At 35.6% G+C, this 23,262-nt stretch overlaps 1 protein-coding gene and 1 long non-coding RNA gene across 2 annotated transcripts in view; both read left to right on the top strand.

The window, feature by feature from the left end:
• Positions 1–16,800, top strand: part of LOC117426426 (coiled-coil domain-containing protein 141-like) — a 36,510-nt gene extending 19,710 nt beyond the window's left edge. Inside the window, exons 14-25 of the mRNA XM_034043969.3 lie at positions 837–962; positions 1,246–1,434; positions 1,760–1,921; positions 2,012–2,161; positions 6,487–6,627; positions 7,624–7,821; positions 8,888–9,071; positions 9,264–9,376; positions 10,754–10,879; positions 11,250–11,786; positions 12,185–13,122; positions 14,239–16,800. Of these exons, the coding sequence (XP_033899860.3) occupies positions 837–962; positions 1,246–1,434; positions 1,760–1,921; positions 2,012–2,161; positions 6,487–6,627; positions 7,624–7,821; positions 8,888–9,071; positions 9,264–9,376; positions 10,754–10,879; positions 11,250–11,786; positions 12,185–13,122; positions 14,239–14,515 (3,141 nt within the window). The 3' untranslated portion in view covers positions 14,516–16,800. The remainder of the gene's footprint in view (positions 1–836; positions 963–1,245; positions 1,435–1,759; positions 1,922–2,011; positions 2,162–6,486; positions 6,628–7,623; positions 7,822–8,887; positions 9,072–9,263; positions 9,377–10,753; positions 10,880–11,249; positions 11,787–12,184; positions 13,123–14,238) is intronic.
• Positions 16,801–21,583: 4,783 nt separating this feature from the next.
• On the top strand, positions 21,584–23,262 carry LOC131739468 (uncharacterized). The gene is made up of 3 exons (XR_009330560.1): positions 21,584–21,794; positions 21,916–22,045; positions 23,009–23,262. It is a non-coding gene; the product is annotated as an uncharacterized LOC131739468 (long non-coding RNA).

Below are 23,262 nucleotides of genomic sequence, written 5' to 3'. Positions count from 1 at the left end.
TGTACTGCACTTTTTTTTTCCTTTACACTAAAATATACACAGACTCAAACAAAAGTTTTCTGCGATTTTCTTAAATTAAAGCACTGAAATCATAGGGAAGCATGGTCAGGGTACATACGAGTACAAACAAGGTAAACTGCAGAATTACCGTGCATGTTTTGGTTTGTTTTCGCCGTGTCCAGGGTCTACGCTACGTTTAAAACATCACGTTCAGCTTGTGCTGTTGTTTTTTTTTTTTTTTCTGCTGCTTTCTTTTTTGTAATCCTCCTAGGTCATGCCATTTTTTTAATGTCAAGTGTCTGTGTCTCAAATATTTCTTTTATTTTTTTCCCCATTTCACTAACAGGTTAATTTTGTCTTTGTGGAAGTCTGTTTTCCTTTTCTTTTTGGTCGGTGTCATAGTTGCATTAAGGTCGGAGTCTGCAGAAGCCACAGCTCGATCCTGTTATATTTGCCTCCTACTTCTTCCTGTTCACTGTACCACTCATTTAACATTTAACAGAAGGAAGGTCTAAATCTTGACTTTCGGTGTTGCGAGTATATTTATAAGGAGATGCAAATTCCAATGTATGCTGAGCAGTCATGTATGCTGTTCGTAAACTTGATGTGATATTACGGTGGTTGTTCACAAAAAAGTGCTGTTTAGTACATTGCGCGCAAAACAATTACGAAGGACGGAGGCTACGAATTCCCACTATTTACTAACACGTAAATAATATTAGTACGTAGAGCCCACATATCTGACCAGAATCATGTTTGATGTTTAAATGCACATACTGTATTTATTATACATGTGATTGTTAAATACATTGTTTGTAAATCTCAATTTTATTTAGACTGTACATAATTTGAAGACCGTGGAGGATGTGCTTGCACCAGCATCCAAAGTTGAGTTGGGAAGTAATCTTCTGGTTGCTACCCAGCTCCAGGACAATTTCAACCAAGCTAAACCACAGTTTCAGGTGAGGTTGTTATTAAACTAATACAGTCTTTGGTATATACAATTTACATTCACACGCACAGCTTTTTGCAGGATGTCACAAATAATATCAATCATAACAACTATTAATATGCACCAAAAGCAGGGTATCTGATTTTTCATACAAAAGCCCACTGTTTCTGACAGACAGCAGATTTCCCTAACATTTTAAATGTTTCCCATGATGGTCTGCATGTCTCCAATGCGTGTTTATGGAGCACACGCCTTTTAATAGAATCTCGTCGTCTTCTCATTTTTTTTCATAGCAATTAAATGCTGAGGTGGAGTACATGGTGAAAATATCAGAGTTACTGGTTCTGAAAGGAATCCCTGTGAAGGAAAATAATGAGATGGTTGCAGAGCTTCTGCACATCCATCAGCGAGTGAAGGAGAGGATCAATGAGTATGAAGCCGTCCTGAACAGGACTGTCAAGTTTCATCAGCTCTTTGATGAGGTAAACATAGTCCTTATAGAGTGCTGTAACTTTTTCATTACAATATCACAGCAAGTGTTAACCGTCTCTGTTTGATTTTTCTGCAACACACAGTTATTACAAATAACTACATGTGTTTTAACATTTAAGTGCCACTGGGAGTCATTTGTGTAGGATGCTTTGCAGAGCTGTGAAAGGTTATAATTGTGGGCTGATTTAATTGCAGTCCTAATATAACCTATTTACAGCTTTAGCAACATCAAATGTTGTTAAATGTAACTGAGGTAACACTTTTTCTTTCTTTTCTTTTCTATAATAATGGAATTCTTTTCCTAACATTTTCAAGCTGGAGAATCTCTTGAAATCAGAACCAGTGACTGCATTCCACGATATTAATCAAGCCAAGACCCAGCTCAGTCAGCATCAAGGGAAACAAACCCATATTCGACACCTCTATAAACTGGCTATTACCTTAGGAGTGGATATTACCACTACTGTACAGCAGTCGGTAAGTAACACAGTAAATGTTTCAGAATATATTTTTATAGTCCATGGTGCTAATCCCATTCCATGAACAGATTTCCTTCCCTATTTGCAGAGAGCTCTGGGCTTTTCTGTGCAACAGCTTCAGAAAAAGCTGAAGGCGCTTGAGGCTGGGTGTGTCAACTGGAGCACAGAAGCAGACAAATATGAGGAAAACCTTCTGAGCAATGTGCATTACTGTTCAGTCAAAGAGGAGATCAGTGAGGTATGTCTTTTCAAATAAAAAAGTAAGGCAAACTGCAGAATTAGCATTGGAAACCTTTACACTGCCTTGGAATGGTTAATGAAAGTTAAAGGGAGGACTTCAGAAAACATTGGTCCCCGAGTAAAAGCAGTGAGCCATGGTTCGAAGCTGCCGGTCTTTGCTGGGGCCAAGACAGAATGCTAGCCTTATGTGCTCCTGATGCAGTTAGAGAGGAAAACCTGCTGGGACCCGTTTGCTTCATTGCACTTCATTGACCACTAGTGGTAAGGAGCTTGGTGAGCCCAGGCAGAGACTCCCCAGGCTAGGCTGTTCCCTCAAGGTTTCTGTAGCTTGAATTATTTGTTGCTGAAAAAAGGCGATTGTCTTGACAGCAGGAGCGGAGGTTACACGTTGATCTTCAGTCATGCTGATCAGCAGGTGGATTGCAGTGGTAAGGCAACATTCAATTTGGGCATTTAGAGTAGAATTGTTTAAGTATTTTTGTCTTACCATACTATGAGAATAATCTTAAGATTAATTCAGTGCCAGTTCCGTTTAATTACTTGGTCTATTTATGGAAGTTTACACTTAAAAGAAAAATACATTATGTACTATAAGTAATCATATATTTACCAGTTTGATTGCGATTGCTATTGCAATGCTGTTAATAATAATAATAATAATAATAATAATAATAATAACAATAATAATAATAATAATAATAAAAATAATAATAATAAAATATATATTGGATGCTTTTCTCATTGTCTCTATGATTTATTTTTATGGCTTAGATGGCAAATGCAAATCTAATCTGCTGACTAAGATGTTCCTTGCCAGTGTTACTCTGTTTGAAGCCTCCTCCCCCTCCCCCCTCTGTCATCTGTCATTCCTTAGTGATTTTATTTAGGCGATGGGGGTGTCATGCATGTCATACTGACACATATTCCAAATAAATGCAGACCTGAGTTTAGCAACCCTTTTGTCTCTGTGATCTACATTGACTCAAGAAGAGCATTTAACTCTGGTATTGATGGAAACTGATAACTTGTCACCATTCTAGATAGATTTTGTAATCTTATTTCAGTGTCTTTGCCTCCCTCCCGAGGGCTAGTTGATGACATTGCCTAGAGAGTGTCTCAGACACTAAAAGGAGAGTAGACCCAATTGAGACAGCGATCCCCAGAGCAGCATGTTTTGTGGCACCTCTTTTAATTCAGTCAGCTTCAAAGCATGGGTTAGGAATTAATATTATTTCCCTTGAGTTATTTTAGCGACATGCAATTTGACAATACATGTAATTTTAAATTAAAATACAAATATGACGCAGCTGTAATTACACAAAGAGTGATTATACATGTTTTCTTTTACTTCACTAAATGAAATCAGTCATGCTTTATCATAACAGATTTAAAAATGTAATGTACATCTTTTTGTGTTTGGTTTGAAGTTGTTTGTTACTTGTTTGATAACATTATCAGTTGTATTGTCATTATTTGTAAATATTTCCAAGTGTATTGATTTTTATGGCAATGTCAGGCTACAAACCGCCTGAATTGTATTTACAGTTCTTTCATGTGTGCAGTAGAAGGCACTAGTTTTAGGTTTCTCTGAGGTAAGTCATTTGGAGATGATAAAGCACAACACAAGTAGTCCAACAGATTATTTGCAGCAGAGTTCTTTCTTTGTATGCTCTAGAACCAGGACTGTGGTAGTGGTTGAACAAAAAGGTTATTTCAATGCACACCGGTTCTACAGTGAAATTATTTGTGTAAGAAATTGTTGGTAAGTTAAATATTTCACCCCTACATATATATGGAGTGCAGTACTGTTATTCTGCACTACTGTGATTCAGTATGCTATTTTAAATTATAATGCTTAAAAATATGCATTATAGTTTGTACTTGTGAATTTTTCATTATTTTTTAACCAGTGATGCATTTTATTTTCTTATCAACATTATCTTATTTTAATCAACATTTTAAAATTGAAAATGTATTTCTGGTTTTATTTGTTAATCTTATTAAAACATAATAATAATAATAATAATAATAATAATAATAATAATAATAATAATAATAATAATAATAATAATAAATGTAGTCTTTTATATGACTATTATCTTGCTATTAAGGAACTAGCCTGCCACCCAGTGTTTTTGCTGAGCACTGTCATGGGGGATGAAGTACCAGCACTATGACTTTCTTGTGCAAACAGAGCCCATAGATGTAGACACATAATTTACCAGTCTATATAAGATAAAACACTGACATAGAGCTTATCCAGCAGATAGGGTTTTGAGAATTATCTAGAGATCTTCAAAATGTTCAGTAATGCTAAACCCATCTCAAGTTTAGGTAAAGAAGTTTCAGTGCTTATAAACCGGATGATTTAAGCTAATAATGTATAACCCAGCTAAAAAACATAAATCACTCCCAGTTTTCAAAGAGGTGTTTCTAAACCTTGCAGAAGGTGCCCCTTTCACTGTAGCTTTAAAATAAATAAATACATTCTCTTCTGAGAAATTAACTTCTCAAGAGAACTCTAGTCTTGTCCTAGCCATCTTTAAGAAGCTGTTTATAGTACTCTACTGTATGAAACTAGCATTAGGTGTTGAAATAATCTCCATTCTAGGATATGACAATAATAATGATAAACAAATTGCTTTATAGGAAGAAATTCTGATTACATAGGAGCACTGCACACAGTACCATTGCCTGTAAGTTATGCATACTTTAGAGCACTAGAATTAAGTACAGTACTGTGTTTCATCTTAGTGTCACATTTCTTCCAAAGTAAAATCCCATTTACTTTTTAGACTTTAATTGCGGTGTTACATCTAGTGTTAATACCTGCATGACAAAACAACGCTATTATCTCATCCCCCAAGCTATTTGCTTCTGGTGATATGCTCATGTCTCCTGTAACACCTTTCGTTTATGTTTAACAGCCTGACACTTTAGATGCTGGAAAGCGTTTCCAGTTGCTGCTGCTTATCAAGTAGTGTATCCTTTTTCAGTAAAAAGGGCTTGAAAACAAACATTTCTACAACAAAAGGAGACATTTCAATGTGAAACTTGTGGCTTCTGTAAACTCTTTTAAAACACTTAATCATCGTTTATATTTACTAGTTTTTTTTTTTTTTTAAATAAAGCATTTGAAATTAAAAGTGGCAAATGTTCAAACTTTATACTGGAGCAAAGTATGGTAAATGTAGCCTATTCTAGGCTTCCTTTTCACAGACCCTTATGAAACCCTTATCTTATCCATGGGCGTCTGCTCCTGTTGCTCTGGGAAATGTCAGGACTTGGTGTAAGAACACCCATTCCATGATAATGACACTCCAGATAGTTAGTAACAGCTGCTTCCATAATTAGTCAGATGCCAGGAGCAAGCCATTGGCCATGCGGCAAATTGCTAATCAACCTTAGTATGTTGAAGCATGAGGTATTCAACTCGTGTGTTTTATTTTTCTGTGAAATGGTTAGAGCCTCAATAATGTATGTGAAAGCTGAGTTTCGTTTCTCGGTGAACGGTAAAAGAAAAGGTTTAGCACTGACTCCAAAATGTAAAATGAAATACTATCAGCAGCAGCTGTCCCCAATTGACACATGAGCCATCCTCTCAGAGACGACATGATCCTCTTGCAAACGTCTTCCTACCATACACAAATGACCCTGCTGTATAAATTAGGACCAGTATTCAGGAGCAAGCAATAAAGTCCACCGAAATAAACCTCTCCTCATGCTTATATTAGTCACTATGTTCTGTTTTGTGAATTTTTCAAGACACTTACTTTAAACATGTTAACTACATTGCTACTTCAACACAAAACGCAGTTTTACATTTTATAAAACATTTTATTTTTTTATTTTTTTTTAATTCTTAGACAAAGACTATTTAAGCAACACTTAAGCAACATGGCAAAAAGGTGGTCTAGGATTTCAGTAACATCTTAAGTTAGGCTTTTAGAACCATCAATAAACTATTTCCCCCTATGACTGGAAGGAAAACATTCAGCTCTGTCATGGTGCTATTCAAAGACTTACAGCCATAAGAGGAGGACACATCCCAAAAAGGTCACTGTAAACTTAAAAAAAAAAGAAACATTTAAAACCTTTCATTTAAAAGATTGAATGTCACAACAGACTTTGGTAATATTGCTGTACTTTTTATTGAATCCACTTAGTCCAATAGATATATACAACATTGAAGAAGTCCACTTGTTGAAACATGTGGACTTTGATAGTTTTATTTAGGTTTTAAAATTAAGCAATCAAAGTTGTGGATTATAAGCATTATGTATGCAGTTCATATTTTGGAATAAACTTTTTTTTACATTTTAGCTTAAGGATTCGTTTAAAGACCTCAAGAAGAAATTCAACAATTTGAAATTCAATTATATGAAGAAAAATGACAAGTCACGAAACTTGAAAGCTGTCAAAAACCAGATTCAACAGGTTGACATGTATGCAGAAAAAATTCAGGTAAAAAGGAAGAATAAATAAATAGTAGTGTTTTAGTGGAAGTTGGTAAAGCAATATATCAGCTAATGTAAATATTTTTTTACATGTTTTACTCTTAATCCTTCTCTACATCTGCTATAGTAATCTTGAATCAGTATCACTGTCAGTGTCAAGCTTGTGTAAGTCTATAGGCCTCCTTCAGGCCTAGTGCTAATGGTACTCTTCCGTGCCTAGCCCTCCAAGAGGCATATTTTGGGGGTGAGTTTACAGATCATGTTTTCTTATCCTAAAATGCAGGTCACTGCAGCTGTTCTGCAGGCTTTACTGGTACAGTTTATGCTAGCAGTGTGATTTGAGGTGGGGCTGCTTAACTGTGTATCATATTGACAAAGCATTAACTATGGCACTATAGTAGACATTGCTAAATCTGAACACATTTGAGTGCAAAAAAGATTAATGAGGCAACACTGTCTTTGTTTTTTATATAATTTATTCAAGCACCACATATAGGGCAGCAGTGTGGAGTAGTGGTTAGGGCTCTGGACTCTTGACTGGAGGGTCGTGGGTTCAATCCCAGGTAGGGGGACACTGCTGCTGTACCCTTGAGCAAGGTACTTTACCTAGATTGCTCCAGTAAAAAAAAAAAAAAAAAAAAACTGTATAAATGGGTAATTGTAAGTAAAAATAATGTGATATCTTGTAAGTCGCCCTGGATAAGGGCAACTTACAAGATATTACATTATTTTTATTTTTAAAGCTGAGTTTTGTTTCTCGGTGAACGGTAAAAGAAAAGGTTTAGCACTGACTCCAAAATGTAAAATGAAATACTATCAGCAGCAGCTGTCCCCAATTGACACATGAGCCATCCTCTCAAAGACGAGGCAGTGCTTAGAAAACAAAAAACAAATCACCCTAAGTTGTTTCTAGTTGCATTTGTACAAGAATATGAGCTTATTAAATCAGTATATATCTCCAGTAATTGACTATTGCATTTTTCTACTCTGAATTAAAATGTAGATGCTAAAGAAGAAAATAAGTAACTTTGCAACAAAGGTTTCTGCTGGCACTGAGAAGCAGCTCCTTGGAAGTAACCCCAGAGAAATTGAGGAAGCTGTGAATGAGCTTCAAAAACAAGTGGTCGATTTTGACAAGACGGTGGAGGAGTACAAGCAGAACCTGGACATGTCTGTGCGTCTGCAGCAGGCCATGGAGGAGGTATGTGGGACAAAAAGAGCCAAATCCATCCCTGTACTGAATACATGTACTGTATTTCGTTTTCAAATCTAAAGACAGTGAAGCTTTATGTGCAACCAGACAACCTTACAATATTTTAAAAACATTGTAAAAATAAAAATATTGTAATCACACAACCACAACATCTAATGTCTAAGAAGCAATAAAAAGAGTTACAGAGATGTTATTTTAGTGTAACTACTGTATAGTAGCAGTACTTAAGAAATCCTCTCACGCTCCCCGTCATTCATAATCAGGTTTTATTTTTCAAAACAGTTCAAATATATCTCAAATTAATATAAAAAGTGGCAAATATTCCAACCTAGTTTTTTTGTAAATTGATAAAAGAGGGCACAGCAGCTCCCCCCCACTGTTTACACATAAATAAGCCCCTAGCACCTTCTTGAGCTGCCTCCAGCCATCTTCCTGGCAGGGAAATCCTGGAGATATTTTATTCACCGCCCAGGAGAAGCTACTCATGTTACAAACCTAGAGCTGAATTCCCTGAAGCTTTTCTTTTTTTTTTTTCTTCTCCAAACTCAGCTGATTGATGTGGCACTTCTGTTAAGAGTGAATCATACTTGTACTATTCTGTTGTGTGTATTTTTAGTAACAACTGTTGTGTCTTACAAGTATGGCTGGTATTTTATTAATGTGGCAGTACAATTAGGCTATTTTTGAAAGTTATATAGTATCTTGTTGACCTTTTCATGTTTCATTTTGCAAAATATAAGAAGCACATACATTACAATGGCGATTCCTGTCTAACTGTATGTTTTAGCATTTAACTGAAATGAAAACAACCTCAGACTGTTTATTTATTTATTTATGTCCTTAATTGGGTGCTTTTAGAGTTTTGACAGATTAGCTAGCATTATATTTAAAATGTGTTTAAACCTCTTAAGGTGTTTTTGTTTGTTTTACAATAATCATCCATAGTTTGTGAAAGTGTGTTTTCTTTGTTGATAAGTAATAATGCCAACTACATTATTTTACCTGATCAAAATAATTTGTTTAATTAATCTCAATATCTTCATTTCTATTAAAGTATAATTTTTGGTGCGAAGAAGCGAGTGCCACCATTGTGCGAGTGGGAAAATATTCTTCAGAATGCAAAACCAGAGAGGCAGTGGGCATTCTTTACAAGCAGTTTGAAAAGTTTGTCTGGCCTACAGTACCTCAACAAGAGGAAAGAATTAACCAAATCACAGAACTGGCTGTACGTTTACATGGTGAGAACTGATTCAATACTTCATTGTATGTGGTGCAAAAGTATTATCAGAGTTTGTAAAACTTTCTGAATGAAAACATCACTTTTATTTGTTCTTTAATGAAGATTAGTAAAATCTGATTCCATTATATTCAATATGGTTACACATTTGTGTGATTTATTTATTTATTTATTTATTTATTTTTTAACCAAGGTCCTGAAGAAGGGAAGAAGTTTATAGAGAAAACAGTAAACAAACACAAGGAAATTCTGGAGTCTATTAAGGAACTGTGCAATGGTCTACGAGATCTTGAAGGAAAACTACAGGTAGAGAATACTAAAGTTGACAAAAAATCTTTGCATATATAACAGTTTCTTGTCACAAAAGTTTTAAACAATTCAGGACAAATTATAGATAATGCAGTAGTTCCAAATGGTTTTAAGATAAAACTAAGCGTAAACATGAAGCGGAAAGAATAAATGTAAATCAGATATTGAAAGAGACTTCGTTTAAGGTAGTGCAGGAATCGAAAATTGACATTGGCAAGATGAATTTGAGAAAAAAATAATGAAATACAGATAGTTATAAATGACATAAATTGCATGTTCCCTCCATCGTAAAGTAGAAAACCTTGAGAACAAAAAACTAGAACATTTGCACAACAAAAAGTTAATGAAATTACACAAATTATTAAATCAACCGGGATTACAATATATATCTATATATATATAGATATATATATAGATATATATATACACACACATACACACACAAACTCACACACAGTGGAACGTGTCATATCTGACCGTCACATAACCGCCCTGATCTATTAACTGCCTCACTAATAAATAAATATTAAAATTAGACTACGAGAGTAATGGTATTTAAGAGGGACGGGCTGTGTGCGTGTGTCAGTCAGCTGTGTGTAGCAGTGATGTTTCAATACACCAGTTGAGAAAGCTTTGTGCAATGTGTTTATATGATGGAGCACACGGGTACAGATTTTGGCAGCATGTTGTTGTAGCTTTTAAATGCATTTGAATTAAACAAAGCAAGCTTTGTTTAAAATAGCTGAAGCAATATTTAAACTGAGCTTCTTATCCGCTGTTGGCAATATTAAGAAAGAGCGCAAAGTACCGTGACAGAGATATTAAGAAAGCAGAACCAGGGAGGCAGGGACTTCTACAGTTAAGAAAGAAGCCATCAGTTGCAGGTTACTGTACAGTTACTGTTTGTTTTGTATTTTTTTTTCTTAACTTTGCGTGGAGAAGGCTTATGGTAAACCGCATAGCAACACTATGTATAGTAGCCTAATTAATCTCATTTACATTTGCTTACTTTTGAAGCAAAGAATTTCCCCATGTTTAAAGCAGTTTGAGTGTTTTTGTTCGCTAACCTATTTATGCATGTGTAAATGTCATTATCTATAGATGTTCGCAAACCCGACTTCTTCACATATCTGCCTATACCCTAGTCCAAACAGGGGTCGGATATGCAACGTTGTACTGTGTGTGTGTGTGTGTGTGTGTGTATATATATATATATATATATATATATATATATATATATATATATATATATAGATAGATAGATATATATATAATGTGTTGTTAAACTGTTATTTTAATGCCCTATATCCATGCAACCTGATGGAACCATTTAAAGTTATTACTGCACAATATTATCTTTTTTTTTTTTTTTAGAGTGATGTTCTAAAGCAGAAATTGGAATCTTCTGTGGATTTGAAGGTTGATAATCAACAAAATGTAAAAACAAATAAAGCACAAAATGTAAAAGGAGTGACAAGTTTCCAAGAAACCCCAGAAAGGGTAAGTGTAAGTTTTAAACCTCTGCCTTTTCCAGGACCAGTTTACCATTACTCAGCTCTGCCGATGTTGAGCTATGGAAACAGCAAAAGTGTGCACAAAACAAAATATTAACAATGCATTTCAAGTAGCAATAAATTGTATTAGAATGGCATGTATTACTTACATATGTAGTTTAGGTAATTACAAAATGAAAGTTTTTAACTACATTTTGATCATCATGTTAGGCCTACAATTCTTAAATCTGAGATATTCGTAAATACATGTTCATTACATTAAAAAAAAAAAGTTTAGGTAGTTTATATATACTGGTATTGATTTTTATACAGATCTTGATAGTTCAGATTGTCCCTGTTTTATCTTATTTCTGCAGGTAGAATTGAATGAAGAACCAAATAGATCAGCTACATCTGAAAGCATTAAGGCTGTACCTGACCAGACCTCAAGAAATGGGAATAGTATGTTGGATAAAAAACTAAGAAGTCAGGAATTATTAGAGAATGTCAAAAATCATCACGATGCTTTGTCTGAGAAGAGATCGTTTACGGAAGAAACTTATTCTGAAACAAACACTGTCAGCAACAAAGTAGAGGAACAGATCTTCACCACAGTGCAGAGGCAAGAGCAGCAGCGGAGCACAGTGTACTCTTGCACACAAACTATCCGTTTGTCAGCCTCTCCTATTGATCCAGGGAGAAGGATAACTTCTCTTCATCAGACAGGGAACTGGGCTCAAGGCACCCAAACTTCAGCTTTCCCTGCCGACACTGAGGCTTCAGGGTTGCCACACATTCAGGAGGAATTTAAAAGAATGGACATGCAAGGCCATAGGCATAGCACTAACAATAACAGAGATACACAGAATGATAAGGTATACAGTTACCTTCAGTCATCAACTTTAAATACACAGGTATGTTTTTCAGCATTACTTTCGTGGTTGCCGTTAGTTACTATAGTTGTTGAAAATACTCTGGGCCATTTTTACAAAGCATATATACCAATTGTATTGTAAAAAAAAGAATAATACTGATTTTACCAAGCTTCAGATAAACCCAGACTATCAATGTTAGGGCTCCTTTGTGCACCTTTTTTTTACTTGACCCCTTGCTAAACTGGACTACTGTATACATTTCACAGTTTATCCCATGTTGAATTCATTTTTAGATCCATGTATAGATAGGCGAACAATACACAGTCATGTACTGTAGGAATTCTACAGATTTTTTGACTGAAGTCATTTTCATAAAAAGCTTTTACAGATGACATTTTATAAATATAACTACTACCCATTTTGTTTTTATGGAACAGACCAAAGATGAAGACTTAGTGCACAGAGAGTTGCCTCATTCAGTGCCCGATGATTTCCTATTGCAAGATGCAGCAGCTATACTTCATGCTGCCACAGAGGGCAGTGGACTGGCTGAGGGGGACTTGCAAAATGAGCTTCTCACTGATGAAACCCTGTCTATTGATGAATATGAGTGTGCGTCTCCAGATGACATTTCTTTACCTCCACTCTCTGAGACCCCCGAATCCAACATCCTTCACTCTGAAACAGACCTTGAGGATGGCTTTTGTCTCAGTTCTCACAGCTTGCATGTCAACACATCCAGTCAACAAACACAGTCACAATTTGGCAATAACAGAATGACTGACAGTTTTGACTTCTTAACACCTGTTGCTGCTGCTGACACCCTAAACCACAGGCGAGAATGGGTTTCTAGTCAGTCTGAAAGCTATCCTTCACCTCCTGGGGGGCTGTACCCTAAATTTAAGTCTGAGTCATCCTCATTTGTTCGCAGTCCCTTGACAGTGCCTGCACCTGGCATTGTTTCTGATACACTTTCTAGCATATTAAAAAGCAAACCTGCAAACAATTCTTCCATTTCTGGCGCATTCAGTGAATGCCGCGAAACACACTATGCTCTGCATGAGAGTTTCACTGAGACACAAGAATGTTTGCAAGACCCTAACAAATGCATTGCAAGTTCTGGCAGCCTGCATGCTTCGCCTGCCCCACTAACAACAGATCCCCTGGCCCATAAATCAGAACATGATACAGGTTTCTGCAAGCCGACGACCATTCGAGAGGAGATAAGGCTTCCATCGGGGACCAGAGCCATGAGCAACATAACTGGCCAGGGCCCGAACTTCTCCAGGCTGTTGCCTAACGCTACTGTAGTGGAAGGTTCCCCTGTGACCTTGGAAGTAGAAGTAACAGGATTTCCAGAGCCTACTTTAACATGGTGGGTAGCCTATAACAAGTCACAGTAAAGTACACCTATGGCCAAAAGTTTAGCATCACCTCGAATTGTAAGATTGAGACATAATAATAACAAAAAAATGTAATCAAAGAAACTACAAAATTATATTGTAAACGTCTACCGGAAGCCATAATTTCATGTTAGATTTAGAAATGTCATTTTTCAATTTGTCAGTCTTTCATTAAGTATATGGAAAACTACATATGAATTTCAATATGTTAACGTAACATTATTTAGCAGGTTTCATTCGACTTTATGAAACAAAATTACTTAATTCTATAGGGTGATACAAACTTTTGGTCATAGCGGTACAGTTGAAAGCTAACGCTAATCAACAAGTTAATCCTACTTTTAGCATTCTATAGAGATACACAAAGCATTCAGAATAATCAAGTAATCCATTTATTACCATAAAGGTATCTTACTAGGGAAAAAAGGATGGGTGAAACTGTTTTGTCAGACTATATTGTTTAATGTAAGTAAAACATTTGCAAAACAGGACCATTAAACAATATTTATAATATGATACATATATTAATAGAGGATGATCACAGTGTGTCTGTTGGAATGAAAATGAAATCTCCAGAGTAATTTTATCTACAGAATATCTTTGTGTCACTTATCAGACTCTTTGATAGCCTGAGTGAGCTCTGTGTAATTTGCTGGTGTGGCAGGTGGGCAGAGATAAGGAATTTAAAAAAAGTTTTTCAAATAACTATTAAAATACCACCCATCGATAATTGTCAAGATTTTAAAACGGCAAAAAAATTCTTTATTTTTATGTCTAGTTTTATGAAACCAAGTTTTTAATTGCCTGAGAAATATTATGGGACTACTTTTGAATTTGATTCAAATGTGTTTTTAACATTTCTCACCCTTACTAAATATTTTTTTTTTAGCTGATAAACTAACAACTTCATTTCTAAAATACAACCAAGTTAAAATGCTTTTTCTGAATACTTAATTATATTGTGCATTTTTTAATATAACTAATTATAACTTAATTATGGGTTTTGTCATCTATCAAATGTAATGATTTACAGGCATTTTGAACATGTAATCTAATTGTGTGACTTGAAAATTCACTCTTTGCTTCAGGTACAGGAATGGACAAAAACTGACCAATGGTGAACACATAGAACTTTCACAAAAAGAAGGCAAACACAGTTTATTCATTAAGAAGGCCACTGATAGTGATGCTGGCCTCTATGTTGTTCGGGCCAAAAATTCTAGCGGTACTCTGTCTTCTAGTGCAATCCTGCAAGTGAAAGGTAACTTGCAACCCAATTTCATGCACACAATTAATATGGACTGGCTCACATGTTTTGGTACACTCTGTGTCGTCTTGTGGCTAATGTACCTGTTGTTAACTTAGTTACTGTCGTTTTGCACCACTGGACTTGTTAAGCTTTTAACTTAAGATGGACACTCTTTACAAATAGTATTAACGTGTTTCACTTTGCACGAAAATAACTTATCTTCAATCAAGAAATATGTATTAATAATATTGAATTGTATTTGTAACTGTTGTTTAATTGTTTTAAGAATATAAAAAAACACTGTGTTTGAACTGATTTGTAAACCTTTTAATGGAAAGATTGCTTTCATTAGCATTTCAAATATACTGTAAGCTGCACCACAGGGTAAATGAGTGGCTAATTCTGTATACAGAGCCTGTTATAGCTACTGAGCTTGCAAACAAATAAAAATGGTTCCAAATGATGGCAGATGAACAGAAAAAAACTAAATGTGTACCCACTGGATATCAGATTTTAGAAGAATACATAATTATTGTGGACCTGACATCAAAATATAGTAACCTTGTACAATGACATTCACATGGGATATGTGGTGCTGTCAGAGCTCGTTAGGGTTGACAGTAGTGTTTCAAGATGCTGTTTTAAGCTACTTTTTCTTCTGCTATTTTTCTTCTGAAGAATTTAAAACAAATTCCCCTAACCCTCATTTGTCAGAACAAGCCCTTTTGTAGTCCTAACTGTTTAACACATGCTGTGCAATCCTGCTTTACTGAAACAGCTCACTCTGAGAGGGTCACTGCCTTATACAGAAGCATTGGGGGCGGGGAAGGAATAGGAACAATAAAGCTAATGGTAGAAAATGGATGTTACTACACTTTGATTCAGCTAATGACACCAACATGTAATGTAGCATTTGACACCTTGTAGGGCGACTACAATGCTTCTACTAAACCTGGAAATTAAGCTGTAAATTTCTTAAATTGCTCATATTCTTTGGTATATGTCAAAAACTTGGTGACGTGCATTCTGTAAATTCATTTTTTTTTTATGTTTTTATTTCCTCACAAAAAATGTAGTAAAAAAAAAAAACCTCCCATGAATTGTGCTTACACAGAACATGTCTTGTTTATGAAGAAAAAATAGCACAAGGCATAATCTTGCTGGAGTTTCCCATGCTGTCATTCTTTACAAGTTGGGCTTGCTTATCTCCTGTAATATCTAATCACCAATGCATGTCAGGAAAAATTGTTGTATTGGTAAGTTGTTATATACAGTATATATTGTATTCTCAAGAAAAATACTAAATCCTATATTTTTATGTTTAACACACCCACCGCAGTTTGGCTCAGAGCTTTTACTATTATGATATTCTGGGTTAGACAGCATGTTTGTAAAAAAACAGAAAATAAAATATTAGTTCAGCTTTAGAGGAAATTGTAGTATATTCACTGTTCTTAAAAAGGAAGAGAAGTTACAGTACTTTGAGATTGTGTGTAGGGGTGAGTGTGACGACTAAGTTTAACTACTGTGTGGTTTCAGGCGATTGACCATGGAAGTGGTTCTGTCACCCCATTAAACAGCATATTAAACGACAGAAGCAGGCAACACGTCTTGCTTCATGAAGCTTCACAAACTTGTACGGTCATGTGTTTTTATTCTATATTTACTGTAGGTATATCCAAGAGGCTTCAGGCAGATCTGTTGGTCTGCATACAGTACATACAAATATAAAGTATTGGGGCACCACTTCAGTGACTGACCCATTGCTCAGACTTCTGATATTAATTAAAAAGGTACTGTAATAAAGTAGATCCTGTCTAATTCAGGCCCTCTAAAAACTGGCATTCTGTATAATTTATCATAATTTATGTCACAACAGTATTGATTGTGGGATACAATCCAGAACCTATCTATTCAGGAATCCAGCATGATTCGTATGTCTTGTCTGCCTAAAATCAATGGAACATTGACTGTGCAGTCCAGCACCAAGTCATGTGATCTTTCTTTTCTAAGTTTAGAATCATGTATGTTTCGTAAATGCGCACATGTCCCACGGGTATAGTACAGGAAGATCCTTGTTTACTTAACAGAGAAAGTAAAATTAATGCAGTCCTTGAATTACAGGACATGCTTGGACTGAACATCTACTGTATGTATTATAATGAGTTTTTTTTTTAAGCGTTCAATTAGTTTGTCATTATACCTTAGATTTTACAGTACCTCTGTAAACCAGCATACTGTATAATCCGGCACAATTCTCCAGTCCCAAGCAATGCCAGATTAGACAGACTTTACTATAGTTGTGAATTTCTTTTCATCCTTTATATTATATGATAATTTGCTAATGGATATATTTTTTACAAAATCTGCATATTATGAATAAATATTTGTGCATTTTGAATTCATGTTTTTTTTCTAGAAGTTAATAATATTTTGTTTGTGTCTGGGATGGATTACTTATGATATGCGATACACAGAAGCTGAAACTTGATAATCCATACAGTGTTCGTTTCCCTTCAGCCTCAGTTACAATGACCCCATGAAGGAGAGATGTTTCAGTTAAGTCAGCTATTAAGATATTTTGTTTACATTAGCATTAGAACATGGTGTGACTTTTGTAACTTTCACACTAAACAATAGGGATTGTGTTGATATTTTACATCTACACATCCAGGACTACCGTAATCAACATGAGGTGATTTGATTGAATAATTTCACTACCAACCCCCCCCCCCCCCCCCCCCCTTGATTAGAGGGGTCTTTTATCAAGAACTACACTGAAATACAATGTTTATACAGATTTTTCCTAATCAGTTAAATCCCCACACACAGACACACTTGATTAATGACCAACCAGGACATGAGGATAACATAACAACAACAAAAATAATAATACACTACAGTATGTGGGTTATGCTACACCCCTTCATGACTCATAAGAACGAGGCAGAAAGAGAAAGGGAGAGATAAGGTAGCTTCATTTAAAGGTGTGCATGTTTCGGTTTCCTTTAAGATGAATGTGTATGCATGCATGCAATATTTATCTATTTATATCTATCTATCTATTGATCTAACTATATATATATATATATATATATATATATATATATGTATATATATATATATATATATATATATATATATATATATATATATATATACAGTGTGTGGAAAAGTATTCAGACCCCTGACCAATTCTCTCATATTACTGAATTACAAATGGTACATTGAAATTTCGTTCTGTTTGCTATTTTATTTTAAAACACTGAAACTCAAAATCAATTATTGTAAGGTGACATTGGTTTTATGTTGGGAAATATTTTTAAGAAAAATAAAAAACTGAAATATCTTGCTTGCATAAGTATTCAACCCCCACACATTAATATTTGGTAGAGCCACCTTTCGCTGCAATAACTGCTTTAAGTCTTTTGGGGTAAGTATGTACCAGCTTTGCACACAGTGTCGGAGTGATTTTGGCCCATTCTTCTTGGCAGATTTGCTCCAGGTTGTTCAGGTTGGTTGGACGACGCTTGTGGACCGCAATTTTCAAATAGTGCCACAGATTCTCAATGGGATTAAGATCAGGACTTTGACTGGGCCACTGTAGGACATTCACCTTTATGTTCTTGAGCCACTCCAATGTTGCTTTGGCCTTGTGCTTGGGATCATTGTCCTGCTGAAAGGTGAATTATCTCCCAAGCTTCAGTTTTTTTGCGGACTGAAGCAGGTTCTCTTGCAGTATTTCCCTGTATTTTGCTCCATCCGTTCTTCCTTCAATTTTAACAAGATGCCCAGTCCCTGCTGATGAGAAGCATCCCCACAGCATGATGCTGCCACTACCATACTTCACTGTAGGGATGGTGTGTCTTGAGGCATGGGCAGTGTTAGGTTTGCGCCACACATAGCGCTTTGAGTTTTGTCCAAAAAGCTCTATCTTGGTCTCATCTGACCACAAAACCTTTTCCCACATCGCAGCTTGGTCACTCTCATGCTTTCTGGCAAACTCCAGACGTGCTTTCAGATGGTACTTTTTGAGTAACAGCTTCTTTCATGCCACCCTCCCATACAGGCCAGTGTTATGCAGAGCTCTTGATATGGTTGACTGGTGCACCATTACTCCACTCCCAACCACTGAACTCTGTAGCTCCTTCAAAGTGACTGTTGGCCTCTCTGTGGCTTCTCTCACAAGTCTCCTTCTTGTTTGAGCGCTGAGTTTTGAGGAACAGCCTTTTCTTGGCAGTGCCTGGGTGGTGTGATGCAGCTTCCACTTCCTGATTATTGATCCAGCTGTGCTCACTTGGATATTATTTTGTACCCTTTCCCTAATCTATGCATTTGTATTACTTTATCTCTAACTTCTGTAGAATGCTCTTTGGTCTTCAATAGTGGGGTTTTTATCCAGAAAATGTGACAGCAATTTTAATGGTTCACAGGTGGAGGCCAATGGTAAGGTAATTGTGTCCTCGTTAGGGCAATTTCTTTCATCAGTGTAAACTGGGAGCTTCCACAGCACAGGGGTTGAATACTTATGCAAGCAAGATATTTCAGTTTTTTTATTTTTCTTAAAAATATTTCCCAACATAAAACCAATGTCACCTTACAATAATTGATTTTGAGTTTCAGTGTTTTAAAATAAAATAGCAAACAGAACGAAATTTCAATGTACCATTTGTAATTCAGTAATATGAGAGAATTGGTCAGGGGTCTGAATACTTTTCCACACACTGTATATATATATATATATATATATATATATATATATATATATATATAATACATTTTATACTAATTGGTCTCTGTACATAATCTATTACATTTGCATTAACTGAATACATTACTGGAGCCCCCCACCCCAAAAGAAAAAAAAAACAAAAAACTACAAACTAATCAGCCAGACAGCAAGTACAGTATGTATTTGCTGTGATAATACTTGAACAGTACAGTATATATTGCTTACTAAATGCGTTGGACTGGTTCAGCAATGTACAGTAGTTTAATCACAATTTCGAAATTATACCCCCTTTAAGTCAAAGAAATGACACGTAACATGGGTCATGTAATGCTATATTTTTCAGAACCCCGTTACTTCCTCTTTAAGTGGGTAGAGGACTAGCATTTGGGAAGTTTACAGACAACAGAAGAATATTGTTAAACTTATGTATTACATATTAGGCAGGCATATCAAATTGGAATACACCATAATAAACAACAATAATAAAAACATTTAATTAAGTTAGACAGTAGATTGAATATCCATGAACAATGCATATTCAATTCATTCGATTCAATCTATATATTAATGCATTCGGGGTAATAACGCTCCCAGTATTAAACAGGGATATAAAATGCATTTTGCACTAATGCCCTTGGATTAAGTGTCCCTGTCATTCTTAGAGTTTTGGGTGTCAAAGGGAAACATGGCTATGGGTACGTAGCGCCAAGTGATAGAAATAGCTGCTTATAAAGTGCAGTTGTTTTTTATATATAGTACAACACTGCTTTAAATTTTGCTTACCTGATTTAAATATGTGTTTATTTGATGTAACATACTTATTTCCTATGTACTGTGAAGTATGGTATTCTTAGTGTGACTACCCAGAGATAGCATTCCCAGAACCAGAATGACACTGTTATATGCTTATCTCCACATGTGGAATTGTAGCTTTGCACTAGGGATACAATAAATACATGCTCTAACATATGTTTGTTTATAAGCAGGATGTTTAATCTATAGGTTTTATTACAGCCAGTGATCGTCTCCTGTAAATGAGAAATACATAATTATTTACAATCTAAATTATGTATTTAAATGTGTTTGTTTTTTTACGTTTCAAAAATGGGATATACCATATCATACCCTCCAACATTTGAGAGATGAAAATAGGCACACTTGTGTGGTATTGAGAGTGCAAGCGGCTGCTTCCACTGGGGTCCGGCGACATGCCCCTCTCAGAGAATTTGGAAATGTTAACTTTAAAATATGCAATTACCTGCAACCTGGAATGCACACTTTAACGTTTAGATACAACACAGATCTGTATATGTTTCAGTATGTCTCACAAAATCTCACAAACAAATCCTATCATGCTGAAGAGGCTTCCATGTCAACCCTGTGCTCAGTTGCCCTGACCTGGCCAACATTTGATTTGTTTTTAAAGCAGGAGGTATAAACTGACTTACAAAAGTATCATTTTTTTTTTTTTTTAAAGAACGTATACCTCTTAACCAAGTGCAGTAAACCACGACAAATACATTAATACTAATAGTTTAATTAATCACACGGACAAACTTCAACGAACCAATGACGCATGCGCATATCTCAAAGTAGTGCAAAATTAGAACAGATTTGTGTTTACCAACCATTTCAATAATTGCATCAATATATTCTTTCGAAAAATTGGCTTTCCTTGGCATACATGTCATTGTATGTAATTACGTAATCGATTACCTAGTTACTGATTTTTCTCAACGCACATCTCAAACGAGTGAATAAGTGACGCTCGCATCTCTGAGTCCTCGCAAGCACATCGCAATCGAGAACTTTTATGAACCCGCCCCTACACAATTTTACAGAGCTTGTTTAGTTCGTTTTAGTTTCTGTATTTAAATGTTATAAAACACATTTTTAGTTTGTAGGTTATGTTAAACCAGTATTTGGATGGAAATTTACACACAATTTCAAGTGATGCAAAACAAACAACAAATCGAAATAAATAAATACAGTAAATAAATAACATCCTGTGTGATAACCAGGAGTTTGGGGTAGGGTTGCCAACTGTCCGGTTTTAAGGGAATTTGTACCGTGAACGGTGAGAACCACTGACCGGACTGCAAAAGTCCGGTTCTTGCGAATCTTGCTTACTCACTGTTCATTGACGTTTGGGTATTTCCATTCTCGCCGAGCCAGTCCACTGTGCAAACGTTTTTTTTTTTTTTTTTTTTTTTTTAATTTTTTTTTTTTATTATTATTATCGGTCCGTTAAGTTTGAGAACTACACTGAAATGTATTCTGCGTTGTTTTGCCATTCACTGCTTAGGATGCGATTATTATTATTATTATTATTAAAAAAATTAAAAAAAATTAAAAATAAAAAAAGATTCTCATTGCTGGTTTTGTCCGGTTTTGGAAAAATGGAAAGTTGGCAACCCTAGTTTGGGGATATATGCTTTTTCTATTTGATGTTTTGTCTGTTTTTGTGTAAGGGTAGAGATCTTTTATTTACGCTTTCTTTATTTTCAGTTCAAGGACAACCTCCAAACTTTAAAACTAAAATTGAAGATAAAGTGTTGTTAGTTGGAGAAGACCTTTTCCTTGAATGCACGGTATCAGGGAGACCTACACCTCATATATTGTGGTTAAAAGATCATGTGGTTGTGGCGTCTGGAGAAAGCAAAGTAAGTTTTGTGAGATCTGTCTGTTATATATATATATATATATATATATATATATATATATATATATATATATATATATATATAAAAAATAAGTCCCTGATCAAATTTGCTTTTTGTACAGATTCAGAACCTCAGTGACACCCATGTCCTCTTAAAAAGAAACGTTGGTTTAGCTGATACTGGAAAATATTTCTGCATTGCTAAAAATGAAGCCGGAGAAGCTTGCTGTTCCGCATTTGTTGTTGTCACAGGTAATTGAACAATTTCCATAACATTTTTGCACCATTAATCATAAAAATGAAGTAATAAAGATGTATGTTACACAATTAACAAAAAACAACTTAGAAATACATATGCAGTATTTGTAAAAGTTAAGGTTGGTTTTAGAAATGTGTTAAACAAGACAAAGGTAAACATGACAAATTATTTTAGCACTTACTGTTCTTTCGAATAACTTGTCAAGAAAGCTGTTAAAATATTCCAAGTTGCTAAATCAATTTATGAATATCGTTGATATTAATTATGCCATTTGCTAAAACCCCCAATAGGTTTTTATTCTTAAGAAAAATAATCAACAGTCATATCATTTTCAACTCTGACTGATACTACTCCCTGTGCAGTAGCAATGTCATTTCAAATTTCAACTTAATAATATCAAGGTTTCAACTTTTAAATAATAATAATACTAATAATAATAATTTAGTCAAGGGTTCACATAACTGGTACGCAGGTATGTATGCACACCACTGAAAAAAATGCAGACTTCCATATTATTTTTAAGACGGAAATGAGTACCGTCAGGTCAAGCATATTATCTGTCTGTGGCCCTGTGACAAATAGAATGATTCTTGGTGGTAAATCTCCCTCCCGACCTGTGAGGATGCTAAGTACAGGCAACAGAGTACCCTGGACCGGATGGCCTGACAAGTCATTCCCAGGGTTAAAAGGAAGTCAGTCATCTAGAAAGGGGGCGGAGCTCTCGTGCACTAATTCATCGACCCGGAAGGGAAACGATGTGGCAGCCGCGGAGGAGCGGCTGCAGTCATTTACCAAGGGGTCATGAGTGACGGTACAAATAGGGGACGGAGCGAAGTGATCTGTTCCTTTGTTTATGGTTAAGGAAACGACCCGGAAGGACCTGTGTTAAAAATATTGTGCTTGAGCGTTTTGTTTGTTTTGTCTCGTCTCTAATTGTTACTTGTTGTTATTAGTAGACGGCTAACACGTTCCGGAGCTGTCGCCAGAGGCCAGCACGAACCCGGACATCACTACACCTGTGTCACGATAATAACTGTATTAGCACCACGAGCACTGCAGCACGCACCCAGGACTGGTGACCGTATTTGTATCTTGTATGTGTAACTGGACTGTGTTTATTATTTGGGACTGCAAACCCTTTATTTTGAACAGTGCCATACACATTGCTGTGTATTGCCTGGGATTATTGTTTGAGGTCACCAGACCTGGA

The sequence above is a fragment of the Acipenser ruthenus genome, chromosome 11, assembly GCF_902713425.1.
Source record: "Acipenser ruthenus chromosome 11, fAciRut3.2 maternal haplotype, whole genome shotgun sequence".
Lineage (NCBI taxonomy): Eukaryota > Metazoa > Chordata > Actinopteri > Acipenseriformes > Acipenseridae > Acipenser > Acipenser ruthenus.
Note: the sequence above shows the minus strand (reverse complement) of the source record. Positions and strands in the feature narration are given on the sequence as shown.